Raw genomic sequence first — 25,862 nt, forward strand, 5'->3', positions numbered from 1 at the left:
CTGCTCCCCATGGGGCTTGGGGAGGACTCAGTGCCGAGCAGGCAAAGATCCCACAGAAGGAGGGATGCGCCCCCACAGCGGCCCAGTCTGGCTGCTCCTGGCCTTGACAGCAAGCCACGGTGGGGCAGCGCAGACACAGGGACAGGAGCTGCTCGTGCCTGGGGACAGGCACCACGCTGGCCTTTTCCTTGAAGGATTGCAGGGACGAGCCAGGCTTGTGTGATCCCTCTGGCCACTCACGTGTCCCTCCAGCAGGACAGGGGCCCCGGCAGCTCGGCCAGGAACAAGTCCGGACCCGCAGAGCTGTGGCAGGGGCCCAACACCTCTGTCCTCTGCACAGGGCTAGGGGACACTCCCGTCCCAACCTGCAGAGTCCTGCTGCCCACATGGCTTTTCCAAGGGGGTCCCCTCCATCTGAGGGACTGCCACCCCTGTGGGTGGTGGGCACAAGGCCAGGGACAGCCCCCCAGCCCTGCCACTCAGCCCTTCTCGGTTCCGTGGGGCTGGGGCTGCCTCCCCTGCCTGAGTGCAGCAGACTGGGGAGCCGGGGTGTCCCAGCCCAAAGCAGCAGCATGGCCCCGTGCTCAGGGCAGGTGACAGCCCTGAGCAGCCAGCACGACTGCAGCCCTCAGCTCCAACCTCCTCGAGGGGGATCTTCTCTCCCACAGGCTGCCGCTGACTCGAGGAGGAGGAGGAGGAGCGGGAGGAGGAGCGGGAGGAGGAGCGGGAGGAGGAACGGGAGGAGGAGCGGGAGGAGGAGCGGGAGGAGGAGCGGGAGGAGGAGCGGGAGGAGGGGAAGGCAGTGTCCCCAGCCCCATCACCCTGCGCACATGACATGGCGCTGCCATCTCCGCTGCGTGGCGACCTGCCCGCGGTCCAGTTGGATCCCTCAGCACTTTCCAGCTTGGAATAGCAGCCGCACACGGGGAGCAGATGGCCTCACTGTCCCCTGCCCGTTTGTTCTCTGATTTCGGAGCTGTGGCCGCTCCAAAGCCCAGAGCTCCGGACAGGTGCCCTCAATCCATACAGGTGTCACCCAGGGCCACAGCTGCACGGACAGAGGGTGGCACTGTAGGGGATTCCCTAAGGGCAGCATACTCCTCCGTGCCGGGACTCTGCGTTCCGCAGGGATGGGCTCCCGCATCGTTCGGGTGATTGCACCCACGGGGGATGTGGAGCCTGCCCGGTGCTCCCGCGTGCATCAGCGGCCACATCGGCGGTGCTCGGGGCTGGCTGGCGCGGGGCGGCAGCAGGTGGGAGCAGATGGAGTAGCACGGCGGGGACCGCGGGGGCAGGAAGCCGGGGGCAGCGGGAGCGGCTGGACCAGCAGCCGGAGCCCTGTGTCCTGCAGAGAGGAAAATGGAGTGTGCGTGTGGGGGTGGTGGGGCCCGTCTGAACATGGTGCAGGGGTCCCGGGGGTCTCTTGGCCCCCTGCTCCCAGCTCCTCCCCCAGCTCCTGTACCACTTGTCAGTGCGATGAGTTCCTGGTGCTCAGCACGTACTGCTGGTCCCAGTGGGCTCAGCAAAGCCCACGGCTCCCAGGGACATTCCTGCAGGAATCACAGCAGTGCCAGCCCGCCACAGGCCCCCCAGCACAGCTCTGCCTGGTGCAGGCACCAGAGACAGTGGAAGGCTGTTCTTGGTGCTGCAGTGGAGGAAGGAAAGGGTCTTGGCTACAGGGATTTTGAATCAAGCAAATCGCGGGGTGCACCTGCCATGCAGGAACACGTGGGGAGCAGCAGCCTTGGATCAGGGCTCGGAGCCATGGCAGGTCCCAGTGGCTCCGAGGGCCATGGCCATGGCCCCTTGCCAGGGCACCCACAGGTGCTGGGGCTGCCCCCGGAGCTGGGCAGTGGAGGGAGGCTCGAGGAAGTGACAAGGGAAAACTGAGGCACAGCTGTGGCGCAGGGGCCGTGCTATGTTTGAGACGCTGGGGCTGGAGTGTGCTGGGAGCTGTTCTGTGTCTCCTTCGTCCGTCTCCATCACTGAGCATCCCTGTGGGCTCCGGCCATCACAGGCAGCGACAGCCGCGGAGCCTCTGGGAAAACGAGGCCATCCCATGGAGGAGCTTAGCCGGGATTTCGCTGCCCAGTCGGCCCCGGCCGCGCAGGGCCGCGGTGATGGGGCAAGGTCAGGCAGGACAGGCCTGGGTGTTCCGACACTGGGGGGCTGCCGGTGCAAGAGCAGGTGCCTACGGGGGCCGTGGGGTCTCTGTGCAAGGTGTGGGGCTGAGCCCTGGGGCACCGGCGGCCCCGCGGATACTCACACCCATGGTGCGGGGGAAGCCCCTGAGGGATGGCACCGAGGATCCCCCAGACCCTGCCCGGAGGTCCCGGGGGGAGGGGGGATGCTGCGAGGGGTGGGGGTGGGAGCGGGACTGGGGCCGAGAAGAGCCGGGCGGGGGAGTGGAGATGGGGATGGGGATGGGGATGGGGATGGGGATGGGGATGGGGATGGGGACCGGTCCGGGGGCGGTGCCGGGGGAGGCTCCGGTCCCGGTGCCGGCCCCGCCGGTAACTCCGCCTGCCGTATTTATGGAAAAACAAGCGGCGGCAGAGCGTTGGGCCGAGCCGTGCTGTGCCCTGCCGTGCCGTGCCTTGCCGGATCGGGCGGAGCCGGGCCATGGCCCCCGGGGCGGCGGCAGCCCCAGCCTAGCGCAGCGGCGGCGGCTGGGGGATGCGGCGGAGGCCGCCAGAGCGGCGGGCGCGGAGAAGGTAAGGGGGTCCCGGGCAGGGGGCTGGGTTTTGCTGTACCCCGGGGGCGCCCGACCGGGCCAGCCCCTCGCGGCCCCCCCGACCATCGCCTCGCATCGCATCACATCCCATCTTCCCCCTTTGCCCCCCCTCGCCCCCCTCCCCCGTGTTCCACATCCCCATCCTATTCCCTGGAGATCCCGGGCCGTCCGAACCCCCCAGGCCCCTCACACCATCGCCACGTGCCCCATATACCCGTCCCCATCTAGCTGTGCTCTCTCCATCCCTCCAGCCCCACCGGGGCCATCCCCATCCCGTGCTCCCTAGCCGAGTCATCCCACCCCATCGCACCCGTATTCCGGGGTTCTCCATACTCCCGTGTGCCCTATCCCCATCCCATACCTACACCCATCCCCATCTCACCCCTATCCCAGCCCCAACCTCATCTTCATCTCCGTTCCATCCCGCCGCAGTGCTCGGGCCGGGCCATTTCACCCCTCCCCCCGGTGCCCAGCTCGGCGCCCTGCGCGGCCCAGCGGGCCCGGTGCCGCCCGGTGCCGGTGCGCAGCAGGGTGGGGGTGGCCGGGGCCACCGCCCCGGCGTCTGCGGCAGCGCCTGGGACAGACCCGCCCCCCCCCCCCCCCCCCCCCGGAGCCGCCCCATGCACCCTCCACCCAGTCCCGGCCCCACAACTCACCCTTTCGGGGTGCCCCTGGCTCCCCTGCCCCCCGGCCGTGCCCGTTTGCGGGTGCCCCCCAGGTTGAGGGACTAGAGGGGCCAGGGGTCGGGGTGTCCCTGCACCCTGGGGTGCTGCTCACCCCAACCTCGATGCCGGCACCAGGGATACACTCCTGGGCTGGGGGTGCTGCTCCCGCCGGCAGGATGACCCCTCCGGGGGCACAGGCTGGGTTGGGGCTTGGCAGCCATCTGTGCCTGGGGGACTTGGGACAGGGACTGAGAGCGATGTGGCAGTGCCAGGACTGAGACACAGGCAGGGGCACAGGGCTGGGGAGCACAGAGAATGTGTGGAGGGGCTGTCTGATGTGCAGGGAGGGCAACCGCCACAGGGGATAGGGCACCGTGCGTGTGCCCTGGGGCTGGCACGGAGAGGGGAGTGTCTATTTGCCACGAATACGGAGCAGGGGCGGGGGGACAGTGGGCTCCCTCACCACAGACCGTGGCGGCTGCCAGGTCCCGGTGCGGGAAGTGCCCAGGCAGCAGCGGCCATCGGTGTCCCGCTGGCACACACATGGTGCACAGGCCCGTGCGCAGCAGGGTTGGCTGTGCCAGGGCACAGCGGGCACAGACACTGCCCCCACGGCAGCTGCTGGTGGGACCTCCGGCATCATCTGCTCGAGCACAGTGGTTGCAGCAAGATGCTGTCCTGGCTGCGTGTCCAGATGCAGGTGCCGCTGGTGTACTCAAGGCAGCACTCGGGCAGTGCTGGGGCAGTGCTGGGGGCAGCGCTGGCGCTGCTGGCCGTGCCCGCGGGGCCGTGCGGGCAGTGGGCCCGGTGCAGCGCAGTGTGTGCTGGGGCTGCTGCGGGGGGGCAACGCAGCGTGCTCAGCGCTCTGCATGTGCAGGCAGCGTGCAGACACTGTACCCACTGCAGCGCTCCTGCCTGCTTAGCGGGACGTGCGTGGGCAGCGAGCGGGCAGGGTGGGCAGCAATGCCCAGGCAGTGCGTGGGCAGGGTGGGCAGTGTGCGGGCAGGGTGGGCAGCAATGGCCAGGCAGTGCGTGGGCAGGGTGCGCGGGGCAGTGCCCTGCCAGGGCACCAAGAGCAGGATGTGCAGGCAGCAGCCCTTGCCACGTGCAGGGACAGGCAGCGAGTGGGCAGTGCCCGGGCAGTGCTGAGGGCAACACGGGCAGGCTGTGCACTGGCAGGGCCGTGTGTTTGGGCAGCTCGGGGCAGAGCACAGGCAGCGTGCTCTGTCCCCTGGCAGTGTGCGCAGTGTGCGGGCAGTGCTCGCCGTGGCAATGGGGCAGGCAGGGCACTGCAGTGCGCGGGCAGTGTGGGGTGCGGTGGTGGGGGTCCACACCCCTCTCCGCACAGCCCACACGTGGCATATGCAGGCAGCGACCCAGCTCCCGTCACTCTCCGTGGGTCCCTCCGGCAGCGGGGTCGACCCCGGCCCAGCCCCTCGTGCTGCCGGAACCCGGCGCTCACGGCGGCAGCAGCGTGTGGGGCCGTGCCGGGAGCAAGGGCAGGACGCACGGCGGGTGGCTCCCGTCCACTCCGTGGGCACCGGCCGCTCTGCAAGCGCTGCCGGCCGGTGTCACATCCAAGGGGTGACACCGTGTGGGCACCCCGGGTAGGGAGGCTGGTGCCTGCCGAAAGTGGGCAGCGCTGGGGGTGAGGGGGGCATCCGGTGCCCATCAACCGGGAGCTTGGAGAGCAGAGGGGATGTAAACGCTCTCCCTGCGGAGGGGAGTCGGTGTCAGAGGCTGGTGGGTGTGTGAGCGTGATGGCACTGGCAACACTGTGCGGCCATCCCGGCTCTGCCGCCCTCGATGGGCAGAGGGTTCCTGTGGCTTCGTGAGGGCTCTGCTCTCCCTGCGCTGCCACAGAGCCCCAGCTCCCCACGCAGCCTCCCCGTGCTCCCACGCTGTCCTCACCCACGCTGTCCTCGCAGAGGAGGAATAATTTGGAGAAACCATGGCAACCCCACAGCTCCACCGGCAGTGGGTGCTGCTGGGTGGGTGGAAGACACTGGTGCCCATGGGATGCAGCGCCCACACCTCACTGCACAAGGATGTGCACAGTGGCCTCACTGGGTGACAGTTCTTGGTTCAGCAGGGCTGTGGCTGCAGGGGTCTCTTGGGGTGCTCCACGTGCTCACAAGGCATCCATGGCCCCAGCAGCCGCCCCTCCACCATGCTGGGGGTGCCCCAGGAACCTCACGCGCCTTGTTTGTTTTGCAGTGCTGGGATGGAGCCGCCACAGGCCCCTCGGCCGCCTCAGCTCACCCACCCCCTCACTGCTGCTGCTGGACCAGGTAGGACCCTGGGCTACAGTTCCCTGCCTACCAGCCATCCCGACACCACAGGAATGGGCTTCCCAACGCCATTGTCACCATTGCTGTGGCGTGGGGTGCTGCCTTGCCAGCTCCAGCCCAGCTCCCACATACTGTAACACAGCAAAGCCAATACTGTGCCACCTCTTTGGGGCAAACCTGCCCTCCCAGCACCGCAGGGAGGCACTGGGACACCCATCTCCTTTCTCATGGCATCTTGCTCTCCCCAGCCCATCACATGGACAGACACCCCAAGCCCATTGGAGTCACCTCAGCTCTGGCATCTGCACCCCCCCCATCTTTCGTGCAGGTGATGAGGTAACCCTCCCCATCTCTGCGTAGTCAATGCTTCTTGCCAAATAAAGCCAATCCCTTTCCTCCAAGAAATATCTTCCCTGTGGTCCTCTGCTGCTCTTTAAAGCCAAGTTCCTACCCACCTTTAGTGCAACATAGAGCAGCCAGCATCCACCAGCGCACCCAGGCCCTTGGTGGCTGCAACACCCAACGGTCAGAGGATGTGGTGAGGTGACAGCTGGGGGGTCCCCACAGCGGGCAGAGAAGGTGCACATCCCTCAGTGCTGGTGGCAACCCCTGGCAGCTCTCAAAGGGCTGGTGGGGAAGGTCAGTGGTACAACCCACTTAGTCCTGTGGGCAAACCCCTTCCTCTGTCCCCCCACGCACGGTGGGAACCTTGTGCTGATGTCCTCATTGTCACACAGCTGTGTCACACTGGCTGGGGACTCTGCCCACCCTGGCCACCCAACAGCATTGTCCCAGAGCACTGCGGTGCTTGGTGCTGGCACACAGTGGGTGTCAGACCCCATGTCCCACAGCAGCTGGAGCCATCGTCACACTCACTCTCCAGCCCAGGGGACATGTCACAGCCATGGGACATGGAAGATGACAAAGAGTGGGTACTGAGCTAGCACAGCTCCTCTGGCACAGGGAGGTGATGCAGGAGTCACTGCTGACATGCGGATTAGGGCACCCACCACAGCACTCCTCTGCCACCTCTGGGGCCACCCCTGCTCTGGAAGACCCAGAGAGTGATGCAACTCCGTGTAGCCAGCACTGTGACCACCCCACAGGGGTGTTTGTGGGCCACAGTGGTTGCAGCCACCACAGGGAGGGGTTGTAGCTCCTCCCTCCCACAGAGCTCCAGACTGTGGGGGTTTCCCAGACACCATGGTGGGTGCTCATGGTCCCTGTCCCCGGGCCCTGTTCCCACCTACAGTGCTGCTGTGGAGATGTGGGTACACACAGTCCCAGGAGACTCCTCACCACTCCAGTGCTCTCACTGGGGCTGGGCACACACTCCCCATGGAAAACCCTGGTGTTGAACCGCCACAGCCCCGCTGAGAGCTGCCAGTTCATGTGATTCTGCAAGACAGTCCCTGTGTCCTGCGGCCCAGGAACAGGGCACAGTACTCTGTGTTCTCCTCTCACTGTGCTGAGCTGGTATGCAGAGTTCCCTGGCTGCCCCAGTGGGTGCCCTGCCAGCCACTCCATGATTTACACCCTGGATCTGGAGACTTTTTCCAGCTTCTTCCCCCAGTTGACTGACTATGAACAACTGCAGTGGAGGCGAGGATGCCCCCAAACCCTCATTTCCGAAGGGATGGCCAACCCCCAGCTCCGAGCCAGGAGCTACGAGGTCACTCCAGGATTGAGGCGCCTCATGTGTTCTCTTGCAGGGTGGGCTACCGTCCTCTGAGGCCGTGTGACAGGGAATTGGTGGGAGAAGAGTCGCTTTTAAGATGACACGAACAGACCCACCTGACATCCTGGTGTCCACGGTGTACCAAGACATCAAGGTGGCGACAGCAGCCCCTGGGGATTCTGTTGTCTGTCAGCCCCTGGCACAATGTGACGCCTCCATGTCCTCCTCCCTGTCCCGCGAGCCGCAGCCCTTCAACAAGCGCCACTGCAGGAGTTTCGACTTCATCGAGTCGCTGGAAGAGCTGGGCACCCCCCCGGCCATGGAGCGCGCCTGCCCACGCCCCGGCATGCCCGAGCCCACGCCGGGGCCGCCAGGCAGGCAGGCGCCGCCGAAGCCAGACCCCTACAGCGGCAGAGCCCCCGCGCCGCGGAGCGAGCCGAAGCGCCGCGCCCGCTCCAAGAGCGCCCCGCGGGTCAAGTCCACCCTGACCCCGGTGCCCATCACCGTGGCGGCATCACCGCCGCCAGCCCGCCGTGGGCGGGAGGTGCTGCGGGTAGCACGGGAGCCCTCCCACACTGATCCCTCGCCGCGCCGCGAGGGCCCGATGCCCCTGCGGGCGCTGGCCAACGAGGTTCACCCCATCAAGCTGCAGCCGCAGCGCAGCAGCGTCAGCCGCATCTCCCCGCTCTGCCTGGGCAGCAATTGCTACGAGGAGGGGGCGGGGGCCAAGGTGGGCGCCAGCCCCCACGTCAAGTGCCGAGTGGACATCAAGCCGGACGAGGCAGTGCTGGTGCACACGGCGCGGAGCCTGCGGGCAGCCCCGAACCGTCCGGAGCCGCCGCGCTGGCCCCGCACCCCCGGGGCCGCCCGCAGCCTGGCCGTGCCAGGGAGCCGGCAGGCGTCCGCGTCCCGCACGCCCACCCCCAGCGACTCCTACAGCGGAGACCCCCCGCTGCTGCCCTACCCCGGGGAGTACTACGAGCCAGATCCCCGGGCACTGGCGTACCAGACCGTGCCCGTGCCAGCCTCACGGGAATTCAGGGAGTACCCGGACAGGGGCTGCATGACCTTTTCGGCCCCAGGAGTCCCAGCCAAGTTCTTCTACGCAGAGGAGGCAGCGCGGTGCCCCAGCCCTGCCATGCCCCTCCGCAGCTCTGGCTATGCCAGCTACCCCTACCCCAGCCGCCACGCCGTGCCCCAGCCCTTCTACACCGAGGACCCGGCCAAGGCTGCTGTTCACACGATGCCGCCCCGGACGTTGTACGTGGAGGAGGCGCGGGGTTACCCGGTGCAGGAGGCACCTGCGCGCACCTTCTATGGGGATGAGCCCCGCTACTACGCCCCGCGTGGGACCCCTGTTAAAACCCTCTACGCCGAGGACGCTCGGACATACCCGGCCCTCGGCTCCTCCGCCCGGCTGCTCTATGCCGAGGACTACGGGAAGTACCGGGAGCGGGAGGTGCTGTCGCGCACGTGTCCCCCGCCCCGTAGCGCGCAGCCCCTGCACTTCGGGGACTGGTACTGCCCCGAGCGGGCCACGCTGCCCTACCAGAGCCTGCAATTGTCACGCTTCACCCCGCAGCCGGCCGGGCGCGAGGCCATGTTCTCCTCCTGGCATGCCAGCTACGGCGTGACTCCACCGCGGCTGGGCCGGGAGACACAGCACTACTCCAAATCCTGGGATAACATCCTGGCGCCAGCAGCGCGCAGGGAGGAGGCCCTGCAGCGTGGGCGCAGCTACGAGAACCTGCTCGCCCACGAACAGCACCGTGCCTTATCCCCCGAGGAGCGCCGGCAGCCCGTGGTGATCAACCTGTCGAGCTCGCCCAAGCGCTACGCGGCCCTGTCGCTCTCCGAGAGCTCCATCCTCGAGCGGGTGCACGCCGATGGCAGCCGCGGGCCCCCAGGCCGCTCCTGGTACGTCACGCCGGAGATCACCATCACTGACAACGACATCCGCGCCGATGGGCTGGGCCGGAGCGAGAGGCGCTCGGCCAGCTGGGACATGCTGGACGCGGGGCGGGAGCGCGGGCCCTACGCTGTGCCCTGCGCCCCACAGCCCGGCCCCAGGGAAAGCGGCTCGGGGCGCCAGCGCAGCCTGGAGCAGCTGGACGAGCTCATCACCGACCTTGTAATTGACTACAAGCCGGCACCAGGCCACCGAGCCGGGGACAGGGACAGCCTCGCGGAGCAGCTGAAGCAGCTTCTAAGCAGTAGCGCCTCGGGCCCCCCCCGGCGGGGCGAGGGCAGGCGGGTCCCTCACACAGTGCCCGAGGGACCCCGACCCACAAAGGAGCAGCCGGGCCCCACCTCCCATGCCGGCACCCCGCGCCGCCCACCCGCCCCGCCGGCCACCGGCCCCTTCGAGAAGTCGCCAGAGAACTGCTCGCCCGACCTGAGCGCTGAGGAGGACGACATGATGATGTGCTCCAATGCCAAGTGCCGACGCACGGAGACCATGTTCAACGCCTGCCTCTACTTCAAATCGTGCCACAGCTGCTACACCTACTACTGCTCCCGGCACTGCCGCCGCGAGGACTGGGACACGCACAAGGCGAGCTGCGTCTACGGGCGGGTGGGCAGCGTCTGCCGCCACGTCCTGCAGTTCTGCCGCGAGAACACCGAGGTGCACAAGGCTTTCTCGCGCATCGCCAAGGTGGGATACCTCTCCCGCGGCCGTGGCGTCCTTTTCCTGGGCTTCCCCAATGCGGGCTCGGCCGAGAACTTTCTCCAGTTTGGGCTGGAGAGCCTGCTGATGTCCCCCACGTACCTGTCCCTGCGGGAGCTGGACAGCTACTCGGACAACCTGGGGGACTATGCCCAGGAGCTGCGGGAGACAGGCAACCAGTACGACCCCAACGAATGTTTCCTGCTGAATGTAACCGTGGCCGTCACTCAGAAAGTGCCAGAGAGGCCGTCACCGAAGATGCAGGTGCCGACGGTCAGGAAATACGCCAAGGTGGCCTTAGCCTCCTCCAGCCCCGAGAAGAAGATCTTGAAGAAGGAGCGGGACATGGAAACGCTGATCCTAACGCCACCGCCCGGGACGGCGGACATCGACAAGGAGGGGGAGGAGGGCCGGAAGGCGCGGGAGGTTTGCTTCATCAACATCCAGCGGGAGCTGCGCATCCGCGGCGTCTTCCTGCGGCACGAGTTCCCTGCTGTCTACGAGCAGCTCTGCGACTTCGTGGAGAGCAACAAGCGCTTCACCCCCACCACCATCTACCCCATCGACAAGAGGACGGGCAAACAGTTCATGTGCATGATCATGGCGGCCTCCGAGCCTCGCACCCTCGACTGGGTGGCCAGCCCCAACCTCCTGGACGACATCATGTGAACGCAGGGCGGGGGGCACCCCCTCTGTAGTCCTGTTAGAACCCCCCCGGCTGTTACACCAAGGGGAGGGGGCTGCGGACGGCCGGCAGTGCTGGGGGATTCGGGGGGTGACGGGAGCACAGCCCGAAGTTTGCCCTGGAGCCCAGAGCCTGGCGAGCCCCTGCAGAGCTCCCTCGGGTGAGGGGTGCTTGGCCAGAGCGGGGGCACCCCACACTCCCCCAGCGCCTGCCCACCGGGCTGCCACACACACAGAGGCCCCCGGGCCTGCCCCAGGGCCCCCCCAGCGCCGGGGGTCCCGCAGCGGCCATACCCAGGGGCTGGTGTTGGGCGGCACCAGGACCGTGTCCCCACCGTGTCTGTGTGTCCTGGGCGTGTTACTGCGGGAGCGTCAGGTGCTGGGGGTGACCTGGGGTGTCCCGGGACCCCACGCGGTCTCTGGGCACAGAGCGCGGCAGGGCTGGGGGTCCCTGGACGCTGCCGGGGGAGGGCGGGGAGCGGCCGCGGTGCGGGATCCGCGGTGGGCGGGCGGGGGGGGTGTCTGACCGGGGTCGGGGGTAATCGCCAGTGAGGGTGACCATGGCGGGGCCGGGCCTGCCCGGGGCGGGGATCAGGGAAGCGGAGGCAGATCCGGGCCCGCGGCCAAGGCCCCGCACCCGCCCGGCCCCGCTCCCCGCTCCCCGCTCCCCGCTCCCCGCTCCCCGCTCCCCGCTCCCCGCTCCCCGCTCCCCGCTCCCCGCTCCCCGCTCCCCGGCCCGGGCCCAGCCTCCGCCCCCGGAGCCGCCGCCCGGCGGGACCCCTGCTGCGGGCGGGGCCTGGCGCTGCCGGCGCTGATTGGGCACTGGGCGGAGGGGGCGGGAACAGGGGAGGGGCCGGGCGCTGATTGGGTGCCGGGCCGGACGAGGCGAGGAGCGGCGGTCATGGCGGGCGCGGCGCTGTCGCGGGTGCCGGACGTGCAGATTGATGGCGACGGCGTCTTCAAGTACGTGCTGCTGCGGGTGCGCGGGGCCGGTGCGCCCGCCAAGGACGTCGTGCGAGGCCACGGCTGGGCCGAGTACCACGGTGAGGGAAGTCGGGAGTGCGGGGTGGGGCTCTGGCTCGGGGGTGCCGAAGGAAGCGGCCGCAGGCCCCGGGGGCGGGCAGGGGCTTGCCGGGGGTCTGGCCCGTTCCGGGGCGCCGGCTGAGGCGGGGGGTCCCCGCGCCCTCCCCCGCTCCCTCCCTGCAGCCGACTTGTTCGAGCGCACCGCGGAGGAGCTGGCGCGGCACGGCCTGAGCTGCGAGTGCCTGGGCGGCGGCCGCGTCTCCCACCGGCCCGAAGAGAGGAAGATCCACGTCTACGGGTACTCGGTGGTAAGCGGAAGGCGGGGGGCACCCACGCGTGGACGCGGCATCTCCCTCTCCGGCGTGGATCCCACTGTCCGCGGCCGAGCTGGCACCGCATCCGCTCGGGGTGGAAGGGGCGGGCGGGGCGGCGCTCCCGGGGCTCCTGGGCTTCTCCCGAGTGTCCCAGGGAGGGGAGACTTGGCAGAGCCCTTTCGGGTGGGCGGTGCTTGGCCAGAGCGGGGTCACCCCATGAACCCCCCCAGCACCTGCCTGTGGGGCTGCCACACACACGGAGCCCCCGTGGGTCCCGTGGGGTCCCGCAGTGGCTGTGCCCAGTGCTGGGTGCTGCCAGGGGGGATTGGGCTGCACAAGAACCGTGTCCTCACTTTCTGTGTGTCCTGAGAGCATTCCTGCAGGAGTGTCAGGTGCTGTAGGGGCTCTGTAAGGGTGACTGGAGGCACCCCCGGGGACATCACCAGCATGGTGGGTCCCTGGATGCTGACCCTGGCCCAGGGCTGTGCTGCAGCACCAGCTGTGCTGAGTGCAGAGCCCAGCTAGGACCAGAGCAGGGTGGTGCACAGTGCACCCAGTTTTCCCAGTTTCAGGGTGGCACTGTCCTCTTGCCTGGGTGCTACACCTGCCTCAGCTGGAGTGAGGCAGAGCTGCCACAGAGGGGTTGGCACAGGCTCTGCGGTCTCTCTGCTGCTGGGGTCTGCCGGAGCTGCCCTGGGGACTTGCCACGCTTCCCTGCAGGTGGTCACCCACCAGCTCTCCTTGGGAACCCTCTTTCCTATGCAGGGCTTTGGACGAGCTGACCATGCTGTGACCACAGAGAAGCTGAAGGCCGAGTATCCCGACTACGAGATCACCTGGGCAGATGAAGGGTACTGACTCCTCTGTCTGTGGTGCCAGCCCGGAGCTGGCACGGCTGCACGCGGCGCCGGGGCGGTGGCAGCGGGCTCCCCGTGCTCGGCGGTGCTCCAGGCTCTCCTGATTTTCCTCTGTGTTGAACTCGCCCATTCTGCGCCATCACCGGACTGTCCCCGTGCCGGGTGCTCCCACCTCCCTGGCATGGCAAAGCTGGTGAAGCCAGTGGTTGCTCTGCCCCGGCCTCCTGGTGCCAGGGGCTCATCCCACGTGTATCTGTGAGAATTAAAGTTGTTGGGGGAGCACAGCTGCTTGGGTGGCCATGCTCACGGCTCAGCTGCTCCTTCCCTGCTCTGGGTTGTGCCTGCTGGCAGTGGAAGGGACCTGCCAGGTTTTCAGCCCCTTGACGGGGGGCCTGGCATGGGAGCAGGCAGAGTCTGGGGTGGGGACAGCAGGAGGTGTATCAGGATTTGCCTTGGAAAGGGCTGAGGCGGGAGATGGACTCGATAGTCCTTGTGGGTCCCTTCCAACGCAGGGAATTCCATGATTCTGTTCTAGAATTAGGCTGCTGGGAGCTGTGACCAGGTGGCGTTTGAGAATCTCCCCGACTTGGACTCCCCAGCAGCCTGGGAGCCTGCTCTGGTTTTGACAACCCTCACAGGAAAAAAGGTTTTTCTTTTAGTGGCATTTGCTGTTCTTCTTGTCTTGGCCCTTGCTGGGACACTCCCTGCTCGAAGGCTCGGCTTCCTGCACCCTCCTGCCAGGGCTTACCTGGGTGACATCCCCCTACACCTTCTCCCAACTGGGCACATCCAGCTCAGCCTCTCCTCATGGGAAGTCCAGTCCCATCATCTTCATCAGGGAATCTCCTTCTGTGGAGATACTCAAAACCCATCTGGACACATCCTCCAGGGAACCCTCCTGGAGCAGAGGGGTGGGATGGGGTGACCTCCAGTTGTGCCTTCCATTCTGTACTATCCTGTGATCATCATCACAGCCCCTGGCTCGATCTGCTCCAGTATGCCCACATCTCATACTGGGAGCCCAGCATCCCCAGTGGAAAGGGGAGGGCTCACACCTGTGAGAGCTGCTCTGCCCATGGCACCCAGGAGGCCAGTGACTACTCTGCCAGTGGCCATGGCACTGGCCCACGGCCAGCTCAGAGCAGGGCAGGGCTTCTGCTCTCCAGCATGCCTGGGCTGAGGGATGTGGGGCTGCTGACCCCCACTGGGCCTTGCTGGCGCTGGGAGAAGGAGCTGAGCCTGTGTTTTACTGCCCCTGATGTAATCCCCCTGCAATCTGCAGTCCAAGGCCGTCATCTCAAGGGGAGGATCTGCTCAACAGGGGCCCTCTCTGGGCACGGTGGCTGCGGCAGCAGAGGTGAGAGGGCTCCTGTGGGGTAGCAGCCCCTGCTTCCCCTGCCCAATTGGGGAAACCGGTGGGGGCAGTAGTTGCCATCACCAGGCAACACTGGTGGTGACCTTTGGGGCTCTGGCCTCCAAGCCATGCTTCTTCCAAGCTCATCAGCCCTTGCTGGAGCTCTGCCAGGAGTGTTCTGCCCCAGGAATGACCTGGTTGTGGCCCTGGAGCTGTGCCCCTTCGCCCCGTGGCAGTCATGAGCTGGGTGCTGAGATGCTCCTGCCAGCCAGAGCAGAGCAGGCAGGGTGAGGACTGGCTCCTGCCGATGGCATCATGGAATCCCCAGGCTCCAGGGAGCACTCCTTTAGGCTTCCAGTGCCTAAAGGGGCTCCAAGAGAGCTGGAGAGGGACTTTGGACAAGAGCTTGGAGTGACAAGACAAGAGGGAATGGCTTCCTACTGCCAGAGGGCAGGGTAAAATGGGATACTGGAGATACTGCTGACTCCCAGCTCAGCTGTTCTCCTTGCCCAGAGTGCAGCCCACTGCCAGCCCCGCGCCCAAAGGCTGTCCCACTCTCCTTATGCACAGGGACTGGCAGAGCCCCCATGTCCCTAGCAGAGGTTCCAGCTTCCCCCACAGGGCTGGCAGCATCCCTGGCTCGGCAGGAAGCTTCCTCATCCCTCACCAAGCCGGTGCGTTCCACCGGGTCGTGTCCCATCCCAGCCAGAGTGGCACCCACCGTCTTGTCCTGGGTGGAACACGGGCTGAAGAAGAGAGGTTCAGTGGGGAAAAGCGGAATGTCTCCACTGGCTGCAGCTCGCTGCTGTGGTGCCGGCGGTGCGGCGTGACGGGATCGCGGTGTGCTATCCCAGCCGGCACAGCCTCGCCATAAACCTCACTGCCCGGCCGGGAGCCGATAACAGCGGGGCTGAAGTCCAACGCAGGCAGGTCCTGGGGAGCGCATTCCAGCCCGGGGCTCACGGTGTGGCCTCTCCCAGCTGTGTTTTACCGTCGTGGTGGCCGAGATGGCTGCAGGCGGACTGTCGATGCTGGCCCTCCTGGTGCTGCTGGGTGAGCTCTGCCGACACGGGCGGGGGTTGTGTCGCTGGGGGGGAAGGGGCCTCCGTGCCGGCTGCTCCGCTCTGGTCCTCCCCGGCAGCTTCCTCCAGCGCTGGGGGCCGGGGCAGGTACAGCCCAGCCCGCTGGGCTCTGCTGGTGAAGTCAGCCCGGGGTTCCCAGGGTGAGCGGGAGCTGGAGCCCCCAGCACCGGGCTGGGGATCAGCAATGGCTTTGTTCAGCGTGGGACAGAAAACGCCCAGATCTCCCCATTTCTTACAAAATGGGGGCTGGGACTCGAAGCACGGGTGCGATATAGCAGAGTCAGTGCCCCGGCAGGCTCTGGCACCCCTAGGCTGACGGTGGGAGGTGGCAGTGTGAGAGGTGTGGAGTGCCGGGGCAGTGACGGGTGGGGGGGGCTGTCCAAGGGAAGATGCCACTGAGAGCTCAGTATCTGCCCCAGCAGGGTCCCAAACCGAGGTGCCCAGGCAAATGTCACCTGCAGGTCACACGTGCCCTCCGTCACTTGCTGCGGGCACTGTGCCTGGTTCCTGCAGGGTTTTCAGCCCCGTTGTCTCTCCCATAGCCAGAACCGTCCTCCCCAGCGGGTCCGTGGTCGTCAACAGCTGCAGCAGCGCGGCTGAGCAGCTCTGCAACTTCGTCTGTGACTGCAGCGACTGCTCGGACGAGAACCAGTGTGGTGGGTGCCCAGACCCCCCCCAGGCCCCCAGACCCACTCTTAGGCCCTGCTCCTGGGGTGAGGTAGTAAGGGGTGTTGTGGGTGCAGGTCCCTGGGGTGATTCTGGTGCCCAGGATGGATGCAGGGCCCCCAGGGTGGGCGCAGATCCATGGGGGAGGGGCAGGTCCCTTGTGCAGGTACCCAGGGTGAACACAGGTTACCTGGGTGCAGGTGAGTCTGCCAGGTGGGTGCAGGATCCCAGGCTGTGTGAAGGTCCCTTGGGCTGGCCACAGGTCCCCTGGGTGGGTGCAGTTCCCTGGGGTGGGCACAGGTCCCCAGGGTGGCCCCAAACCTGCCTTGACCCTGCATCTGCCCACTCTCAGGGTACCTACGGGGCTCAGCAGTGCTGGGCACCCCCTTCACCTGTGACTTCGAGGACAGTGACTGTGGCTGGCAGGACGTGGGCACCTCGACGTATGGATGGGTGCGGGGCCGGGCCAGCCTGGCCATGTGGGGCACGGGGCCTCACTCAGACCACACTCTGGGCACTGACCTGGGTAAGAGGGAGCTGCTTAGTGAGCAGGTTCTGGGCACCCACAGCACTGTTCCACTGGGCTATGGGTGCCCCAGAGTCAGGGTGACAGGACACCCATCCTTGTAGGGTGCAGGGGATGGAGCAGATCCATGGAGGGGCAGGAGTAGTGCTGGCACAGCTCCGATGCCACCCCATGGGGCTGCAGTCCCTGCTCTGCTTTCTGCCCTCCCCAGGCTGGTTCTTGGTGACCACATCCCCCCCAGAAAAGACCACAGCCACGGCCTGGCTCAGGTCACCAGAGATGCGGGAAGCAGCTGCCACGTGTGAGATCAGAGCCTGGTACCACCTCTCAGGGAGCTGTGAGGGCACCCAAGGTGGGCACAGGCAGCATCGGCTACGGGGCAGTGAGGATGGGAGGCAGTGGGGAGGGATGGGGCCATCTGCCCCTATGGCAGGGACAGAGCCACCTGCACCTTGGGATGGGTCCTTGGCATCCTGTTTGCCTCTTCCATGCTCCACATGCAGAGCTGGTGGGATCTGGGGGTCCCAGCTCCAGCCCCCAGAGCTGGCAGGGCTCCATTCATTCCTTTGGGTACCCCAAGATGCCCCGTACCAAGGGCATATTTGGGGCTTCCCTCAGGGCTGAACCAGACACAGCGGCCAGTGCTGCGCCTGGCTGTGGCACACAGGGACGACGTGGTGGGGCTGTGGCAGAGCCCCGAGCGCAGCAGCGAGGGCTGGCATCAGCTGGTTGCCTACCCCGGCCGGATCACAGAGCAGTTCCAGGTGAGACAGTGTCAGTACCCGGGCACTGTCACCATAGCTGGGAACCAGAGGAGCTGGGGGATGCTCTGGGACCCCAAGGGGCCTGGGAGCTCATGCCATCCCCATCCTCCCATCACAGCTCATCTTCTCCCTGACACAACCGCCCACCTGCGGGGCAGAGGTGGCACTCGATGACATCGTGTTCAGGAACTGTGGCTTACCAGGTGAGTCCCACATCTGCTGGGATATGAGCCGGGATCTTGGGGGAACTGGGTGGGGTGCAAAACCCAGGGGAGCTCTCCTATTGCTCGCTGTGTCTTGGGGCACCGTGCCCTGGCCGGAGCATGAGGTGGGCAGTGAAAACCTGTCCCTTGAGCCACTCCCGGGAATGATGTGGGGGAGCTCACCGTGTCCCTCTGGGACCAGCCACTCGCTGACACGTGTCCCCCCACCCCAGAGGTCGGGCAGCAGGTCTGCGGGGCCCAGGAGAGCCGCTGTCCCCACGGCTCCTGCCTGGCATGGCATCGTTTCTGCGACGGCACCGACGACTGCGGGGACAGCTCGGACGAGGGCGCGGCGCAGTGCAGTGAGCACCCCTGGCCCCCGGGAGGAGTCCTGCGGATGGGCTGGGGGTCTGCCTTGGTGGGGAAAAGCTGTGCTCTAGGCTGGCAGGCATCCCCCCAGTTCTGCCCCATGCACAGGAGGGCAAAATGACCCTGAGGGTTTGCAGAGGGGTGGCATCAGCCCAGCCCATTGCAGGGACCTACCTGTCCAAGAGAGGGCTGGGACCCCGGTCTCCAGGTCACTGCTGTCCCTTCTCCCCACAGAGAACTTCACCCGCTGCTCCTTTGACCATGATCTCTGTGGCTGGGAGGCGGCGGCCGGGCCCCCAGTGTGGAGCAGGAACACGAGCCTGAACCTGGGCACCTCCTACAGCATTCCCACTCGGGACCACAGCAACAACAGCAGGGCTGGTACGTGGCGTGGCACCAGTGTCCCGGCAGGGCCCCCCCGCAGGTGGACGTGCCCTGGCATGACGCATGCCTGGGCTCTGCTCAGGGCAGCGATGTCCTGCACCCACCCATCTGCCCGGCTCCACTCAGCCCCAGCATCTCCTGCAGGTTTTTTCCTCCACGTGGGTGGTGGCCCCACTGCACAGGCTGGTGGCACAGCTCAGCTCATCAGCCCCACTTTCCAAGCCACCAACTCCTGTTCTGTGAGTAACGGCTGGGACCTCATGTCACAGCCCATGTGGGGACAGTGGTGACGGGACATGGGGTTCCCAGATGTGGGGACCCTCATGTGGGGCTGGGGCTGTGACTGGCCCTTTCTGGGGATGGGCATCAGGTTTTTGGTGGGGGGGGGAGGGTTGGTGACATCTCTGGTGCCCACTGGGAGCTCTGAGCTCCTCGCAGCCCCTCTGTGGGATGCAGGGGCTGTATGCCCCTGCCCTGAGGCTCACCCTCCTCCCCATCCCCAGCTTGTGCTGTACTACCACCTCCATGGCTCGGCCACCAGCAACCTCAGCATCTCCTATGTGAGCAACTCTACCAAGAACCTGATGAGGGAGAGGATAGGAGACCTGGGCAGCTGCTGGGTCCGGGAGAGAGTGGACTTCATTGTGACGGTTCCCTTCAAGGTGGGCTGGTGCTGTGCTGTGGGGAGCTGGGCTGTCTCCGGGGTCAGGAACCAGAGCTGCATACAGGGGCAGCACCATCCCCCAAGCCCACCGTGGCCGTGCCAGCCCATGCTGTGCAACTCTGTCAGCTGCAGCATCGCCCCTGCTCCCACTGAGTCCCTTCCAGGGGAAAATATGTGTCAGTCCATGACAGTGCTGGCTCCCCCCATCCCACGGCTCCCTTCTGTCACCCTAATACCCCCATACAGCGCAGGACCCCTTGCTGACGTTGCTGGCATGGTGCTTTCCTGCAGGTGCTGATCGAGGGGGTGGCCGGCAGCGGGGGGACCGTGGCCATCGATGACCTGATCCTGTCCCAGGGCTGTGTGAAGGAGCAGGGTGAGCTGGTGGGCAGTGTCCCTCACCCTGCTCCAGTGTGGGCAGCTGTCCCAGGTGTCCTGTGCCCATGGCACCGTCCCTAAAGGACCTGCCACATGGTTTGCCTGTCCCTCTGCTCGTCACACGGACCATCCTGGGTGCAGCACAGTGAACACTTGCGCTGGGGTGCTGGTGTCTTTGTTCTGTAGCTGTGACACTCCATCCTCTGTGCCAAAACTTGTCCCACAAGGAGTTCTTACTGAGCCCTGGCTCCCCTTCAGCTGGTGGCAGCTGGGCTGAGCTGGGCTGTGCTGGGATGGGGGAAATGGAGAGACAAGGAGATGCTTAGGGACAGGGGACAGTAGCTTGAAGGATTGACACGGATGCTGTTGCTGAGCCCTTTCACCACTGCTCTCCATCCTGGGCTGTTTCATCATCAGAGAAGCCTGTGGTTACGCTGCTGAGCCAGGCAGGTGCCAGCCCCTGCACAGCAGATGAGGTGGCCTGTGACAGTGGGGACTGCATTGCCGCAGAGCTGGCCTGTGACTTCGCTGACACGTGTGCTGATGGCTCCGACGAGAAGCGCTGTGGTGAGAGCCAGGGCAGTCACCTGCACCAGTACCCTGGTGGTGGAGGGGACCAGGCACCCCTGGGCTGGCACGGCCAGGGCACGTGAGTGCCTGCACAGCCCCCGGGAGCACGATGGCCTGGCAAGACTGAGCCTGGAGTTTTGGGTTGCCCAGGGAAGCTGTGGCTGCCCCATCCTTGAAAGTGTCCAAGTCTGGTTCCAAGTCTTGGAACGACCTGGGATAGTGGAAGGTGTCCCTGCCCATGGCAGAGGGGTGGAATGAGATGAGCTTTAAGGTCCTTCCAACCCAAACCAGGATTCTTTGACTTTGCAGGGACAACAACCTTCGAGTCAGGGGCTGGGGGCTGGCACGACGTCAGCGTGGGGCGACTGCGCTGGGGTCTGCAGAGGGTCACTGAACCTGACAGCTTCCTCACAGGTGAGGTTGTTCCCAACACCCAGACAATGCTCTTCAGTGCCCACCACCACAGGAGCCCCCAGAGCCGGTGCCCAGTGGGTGCCACTGCACAATGGGGGACGATGCCCAGGCAGGATGCTGGGCTGGGGGTGCTACCAGCGATGTGGGACCCCAGTCCTCACCTCACAGAGTGTTTCTGTGCCCAGGGACTTCCCTGGCCCTCCAGACAGGAGAAGGACAGATGGTGGGTCCTGCGAAGGCACGATCGCCTCCGCTGGGCCCCTCTGGCCCTGCCTGTACCATGGAGATGAGCTACCGCATCCACAGTGACCCCCAAGGTAACCTCCTGCCCATCCCTGGGGTACCCTCCCTGCTTCCTGCCCCCAGGGCCCCCCATGCCCACCTGCATTTGCTGCCTCTCCCAACCCTGCTTTGCACCATCACATCATCCTGGAGCAGGGGTGTCTGTGTCCCCATCCGTGTCCCTGAACTCTGGGACCATGGGCTGGTGCCATGGAGGGCTCCCACAGGGTGGCCAGGGGTTTTGGGTGCCCACAGCCTCTGCACCACCTCTCGTTCCAGGCTTCCTCGCTGTCAGCATTGCAGATCACACCACTGGCACCACCCAGCTGGCCTGGCAGACACAAGGTCGTGGCAGCACAGCTGGGGGTCGTGTCCGTGTCCCACTGGGCCAGAGAAGCCGGCCCTTCCAGGTGGGCTGGATGCACAGGGACCTGGGGGGCTTTCAGTGGGATAGTGCCAGTGCTCAGGGCACCCCGGGCTCATGGCTGCTGCCCCCAGGTCGAGCTGCTGGCAATGGTGGATCTCCAGGACACGGTGAATGTCAGTGTTGACAACGTGACATTCAAGCAGTGCTACCTTGACGTGGTGTCACCCACGGCTGCGGGTACGGCCAGGGGTGTGTGGGCAGGGAGAGGGACCCCAGACCCTTTCCATGGGGGCTGCCTGGGTGCTGTCACTCTGTCCAAGAACAGGACCAGGGTGCAGAAGGCCGAGCGCCAGGGCCAAGCACATATCCTGCCTTGGCCTGGGACCCCTGCATGGGGTAAACTTGGGGAGCGGGGCAGGGGAGCAGGGGGAAAGGGACATTCGGGGGACCCATTTGCTTTTGTGGTGCCTTATCCCCTTCCACCTCCACACTGTCACCTCTCTCTGGCCAGAGCTGTCCTGCAACTTTGAGAGGGACTTGTGTGGCTGGTACCAGGATCTGTCCAGTGACTTCAAATGGGTCCGCAGCATGGGGCAGGGGCATGGCTCTGACCACACCACTGGCTCAGGTAAGGGGCTGGCTGCTCTTTGGGGGAACCCAGGAGCCCAGGGCATAGCCTTCAGTCCCCAGGGCCAAGACATGCCCTGTGCACTCCCAGCAGCCCCATGCCTATGGAGCAAGCTCACCTAGGGCAGCCTGGGAACATGCAGATCTGGGCTGTGGGTGATGTGGAACACTCACATTGTGACCCTTCCACCCTGGCTGTTCCCAACATTCAGGCTACTTCTTGTCTGTGGACCCCTCTGTGCCATGGAGCCACGGGCAGAGGGCCCAGCTCCTCACCTCCCGCCAGGAGCCAGCTGCTGCCCCACGCTGTCTCTCCTTCTGGTACCGCCTGGCCGGCCCACAGATTGGTACGTGCCCCGTGGCATCCTCCCGGGGTGCCCCAGCCCAGCTCCACTCTGAGGGCAGTGGGGTCCCCAAGGGGTGCGGGATGGCTGCCCCATGCCCCCCTCTGCCCAGGCACCCTGAACCTCAAGCTGCGGCCGGAGGGAGGGGAGGACGTGGTGCTGTGGACCCGCCAAGGGACCCAGGGCAGCATCTGGCACCGGGCATGGGCAACACTGCCCGCCACGGGCCAGCAGAGGTACCAGGTGAGGAGCAGGCCCCCATGTCCCTGGCACCAGTGAGGTGTGGGGTGTCTGACACCGCTGCCTGGGGGCAGGTGGCTTTCGAGGTGCTGCACGATGGGTTCCTGGGGGATGTGGGGCTGGACGACCTGGCACAGACAGCAGGCCCCTGTGGGGCCGAGCTCTCCTGCTCCTTCGAGGCAGGGGGCTGTGCGCTGGCAGCCAGCGGAAAGGGCACCTGGCAGCGACAGAGCAACGGCACCGGCACCACCGCTGGCCCTGCGACCGACCACACCACCGGCACCGCCGCAGGTACGGGGCCACGGCAGCCCTGCTGCCTCCCTGCCTGCTCTCAGTGTCCTGCCTGTACCCCACACCAGCCCTGCCTGCTCTGAGTGCCCTCCCTGCCTGCTCTGAGTGTCCTGCCTGTACCCCACACCAGCCCTGCCTGCTCTCCCTGTGTCCTGCCTGCCCTCCCCAGGGTGAGCAGAAGGCACTACCGCCCAGGACTCCCCAACCCTGGGATTCCTCAAACACAGAGTCTCCCAGCCCCAGGGCTCCCTAATCCTGAGGAGGTCCTCAAACTGGGGAGACTCCTTGACCTGGGGGGAAAACCCAGCCCCAGTTGTCCCCTAGTGCTCCCCAGCAGGGCAGGGCAGGGGTCACAGCACAGGGACTTCTCTCCCCCAGGCCACTACATGGTGGTGAACACGGGCAGGGTTTCCCTGCCTGCAGGGCACACGGCTGCCCTCACCTCCCAGCCCTACCAGCCCTCCGTGCCTGCCCGGTGCCTGGCCTTCTGGTACCAGCTGAGCACTGGGACCCCAGGTGAGCACCACCCGCCCTGAGACCCCTGGGGGCACCTCCAGATGGGTGGGGGCCCCACACGGCACAGCCCTGGACCCCTCCTCCATGCTGGGTGCCCTGGGCAGGCTCCCTCCAGGTGTTCGTGGAGCAGAGCAGGGTGCGGACGAAGGTTCTGAGTGTGAGCACCATGGAGGGGAGCAGCTGGCACCGCAGCCACGTCACCGTCCAGCCCGATGACGACTGGCAGGTGAGACAGGGCAGGGTGCTGGGGGCAGCTGGGGGTGATGAGGGGTGCATGGAGGCTGCCAGCCTCAGCATGTCACCCTGCCCAGGTGGTGTTTGAGGCAGTGGGAGCTGGGGGTGACCACGGGTACATCGCGCTGGACGACCTGCATGTGTCGGATGGAGCCTGCCCCGAGCCAGGTGAGAGCCCACCCCACAGGGACACCGTGGATCAGATGGGGTGGATGGGACATCCTGTGGGGGCATGTAAGCCATGGGGATGGGGACAGACCTGTTTCTGCCCTGAGCCTGGCCTGGTCCAAAGCTGGAGGTGGTGTGTCCCACCCAGGTGCCTCGTCTCCTACCAGGTAGCACTGGGTGTCTCACAGCCCTTCTTTCCTCCCAGCATCCTGTGACTTCGAGCAGGACACTTGTGGCTGGAGCAGCCCCTCGGACCCCCGCTTGCACAGCTTGGCCTGGGGCTGGAAGAGCGGGGTCGCCCTGGCCAAGTACCCCAGCCCCGAGCAGGATCACACCCTGGGCACAAGGAATGGTAGGAAACACCCATCCCTGCCCGGGCACCCTGGCATGGCCAGAGAGAGGAAGAGGAGCTGGGGCTGGATGGGGTCAGCTCAGTACATCCTGTGAGGCCTGGCTTCACAGCAGCCCTGATGCCCTCTTTGCCTGGGAGGGACAGCTCAGTCCCAAGGGCAGTGAGGTGTAGGGCTGGTTTGTGTCGTCCTCCAGGCTTCACTCTGGGCATTTTGGGGTAGAATGGGACAAGCAGGGTGGGACAAATGGATGCAGGACTGGGGGACACCCTGTGCTCTGTCCCTGCCTGCCCAGGTCACTACGTGCACTTCGACACCAGCGCGCTGGGTGCCAGGGGCACCAGTGCCCTGCTGGAGAGCCCACCCCTGCCCGCGGCCACCGACTCCTGCCTGCGCTTCTGGTACCACATGGACATCGCGGAGCACCTCTGTGAGCACTGCAGGGGCGGGGAGGAGGTGCCATCCCTGGGTGTCATGTATGGCAGTGGGGGCCTCACTCCTCCCCACCCTTGGACCATGGACACCCTGCTTCGGCTCCAGCTGGGCAGTGGGGATGGCCCGTTCCCTCTGGGTGCTGCCAGCCCGGTAGGGGATGGCATGGCTGGGAGGGTCGATGGCGCTCGTGGGCTCAGGGCAGCTGCTGATGCCAGGACACCTGTGCCCCACCCTTGCAGCCAGCGGGGAGCTGCGGGTGACGCTGCACGGCGCGGCGGGGCAGCGCACCGTGTGGAGCGTGGCGGGGCACCGCAGCCGGGGCTGGCAGGGGGCCGTGGTGCCGGTGCAGAGCCCCGGTGAGTTCCAGGTAAGTGGGGCCACCCTGGGGTGCAGGGTGACTGCGGGCGTGCATCAGCCCCCCAGACCCCACCTTCCCCCGCAGATCAGCTTTGAGATCACCACACGGAGGTGGCCAGTGGAGGGGACAGTGGCACTGGATGACATCGTGTACAGCGCCAAGGGGGGCTGCCATTCCAGCCCGGAGAGTCCAGTGGAAGGTGCGTGGGGGCCAGTTCCGGCTGTGAAAGGTCAACCCAGAGCTGCCCAGGGTGCTGGGATGAGGCTGGAGGCAGCTCTCTGGGCAGTGGGTCAAGCCTGACAGCATTTCCTCTCCCTGCAGAGAAGCCCTCTGGCAGCTTCGTGGCAGAGGTGGTGCTCAGCCTGCTCCTGGCCCTCATCATCGTGGCGCTGGTGGCTGCTGGGGGCTGGTACTGGCTGAAGCCACGAGGGCTGGCGAGCAGGACACCGGCAGAGAGTAACAGTCCCCAGGGCTTTGACAACATCACCTTCCGAGATGTAAGGACAGGGTGAAGGACTTTGCTGATTACCCCAGCTGTGCCAAAACAGCGTTTTCCTAAAAGCTCAGCAAATGCCAGCGGGTTCTCCCTGACCCCGCGTTCCGCCAACGTGACAGGGAGGTGCAAAGGGCTCTGCCTCTTATCTGCTTGTTGACAAACAAGTGACCTGGAGCTGTAGGACTGGCCTAAAAATGCTGCTGCCACAGGCAGCTGCTCCAGAAAGAGCTGAGTGTGCTCCCACCCCTGAGCCTTGTGGGAAGGGGATCTGACAAACCTGGCTCATCCTCACTCAGCCAGCACTCACATTTGTGCGAGGTGGCTTAAGCTGCAGGTCCCTTGGATAGATGTGGTGCCATCTGCAGCAGAGCCACCAGCCCCAGCATGGACTCCAATAACAAACCTGGAGCCCCCTGGGTGTTTGGTGCCTCTGCCAGGGTCACAGGGGGCTGACACACAGATCGTCCTCACTGCAGGCTGGAAGAAATCCTGGTGTTTCACAGCAGACAGCCCATGTTCATCATCAATTCCCACTCACCTTTCTTTGCAGGACAAGGTCATTATATCTCCAAGGGAGGAGGATGAGGCTTGAAATCAGCAGCCAGCAGCAGGAATTGCCCGCTCCCCCAGGCAGACCATCCCTCGACAGGAACCCACACTCCAGCAGTTGCCCGCTCTTTGCCCCCAGCACGGGGAGCTGGCGACCCCGGGAGCTGGCCCCGCAGAGGGACACAGCGCTGTCATCACTACCTCCAAGTGCTCGGGAAAAGCATTTTTGTTGTTTGTAACATGAACTTTCTGCTCCTAAGACACAGCAATGTGCCCGTGCTTTGGCAGGCAGGAGGAGTGGGAGTTCTCATCCAAAC

At 65.9% G+C, this 25,862-nt stretch overlaps 3 protein-coding genes across 3 annotated transcripts; all 3 read left to right on the forward strand.

Moving 5' to 3' along the window:
• Positions 1–7,465: 7,465 nt before the first annotated feature.
• Positions 7,466–10,705, forward strand: AJM1 (apical junction component 1 homolog; the record flags this gene model as incomplete). Its single annotated transcript, XM_082295015.1, has 1 exon — positions 7,466–10,705. One exon carries the CDS (start codon positions 7,466–7,468, stop codon positions 10,703–10,705), a length of 3,240 nt encoding a protein of 1,079 aa, XP_082151141.1.
• A 910-nt stretch (positions 10,706–11,615) lies between these two features.
• PHPT1 (phosphohistidine phosphatase 1) lies at positions 11,616–13,371 on the forward strand. The gene is made up of 3 exons (XM_082295314.1): positions 11,616–11,763; positions 11,927–12,051; positions 12,823–13,371. Exons 1-3 carry the CDS (start codon positions 11,622–11,624, stop codon positions 12,913–12,915), a joined length of 360 nt encoding a protein of 119 aa, XP_082151440.1. The 5' UTR covers positions 11,616–11,621; the 3' UTR covers positions 12,916–13,371.
• Positions 13,372–15,275: 1,904 nt separating this feature from the next.
• On the forward strand, positions 15,276–25,588 carry MAMDC4 (MAM domain containing 4; the record flags this gene model as incomplete). The annotated part of the gene is made up of 30 exons (XM_082295498.1): positions 15,276–15,321; positions 15,410–15,490; positions 15,893–16,006; positions 16,369–16,542; positions 16,754–16,879; positions 17,161–17,306; positions 17,425–17,509; positions 17,743–17,871; positions 18,113–18,259; positions 18,407–18,501; positions 18,766–18,924; positions 19,218–19,302; positions 19,722–19,871; positions 20,184–20,288; positions 20,474–20,605; positions 20,850–20,980; positions 21,069–21,174; positions 21,449–21,565; positions 21,777–21,911; positions 22,021–22,151; positions 22,223–22,439; positions 22,818–22,955; positions 23,060–23,181; positions 23,267–23,357; positions 23,563–23,709; positions 24,003–24,137; positions 24,382–24,509; positions 24,585–24,699; positions 24,822–24,997; positions 25,547–25,588. 30 exons carry the CDS (start codon positions 15,276–15,278, stop codon positions 25,586–25,588), a joined length of 3,705 nt encoding a protein of 1,234 aa, XP_082151624.1.
• Positions 25,589–25,862: the final 274 nt, after the last annotated feature.

Source organism: Coloeus monedula (assembly GCF_965178545.1).
Source record: "Coloeus monedula genome assembly, chromosome: 21".
NCBI classification, from domain to species: domain Eukaryota; kingdom Metazoa; phylum Chordata; class Aves; order Passeriformes; family Corvidae; genus Coloeus; species Coloeus monedula.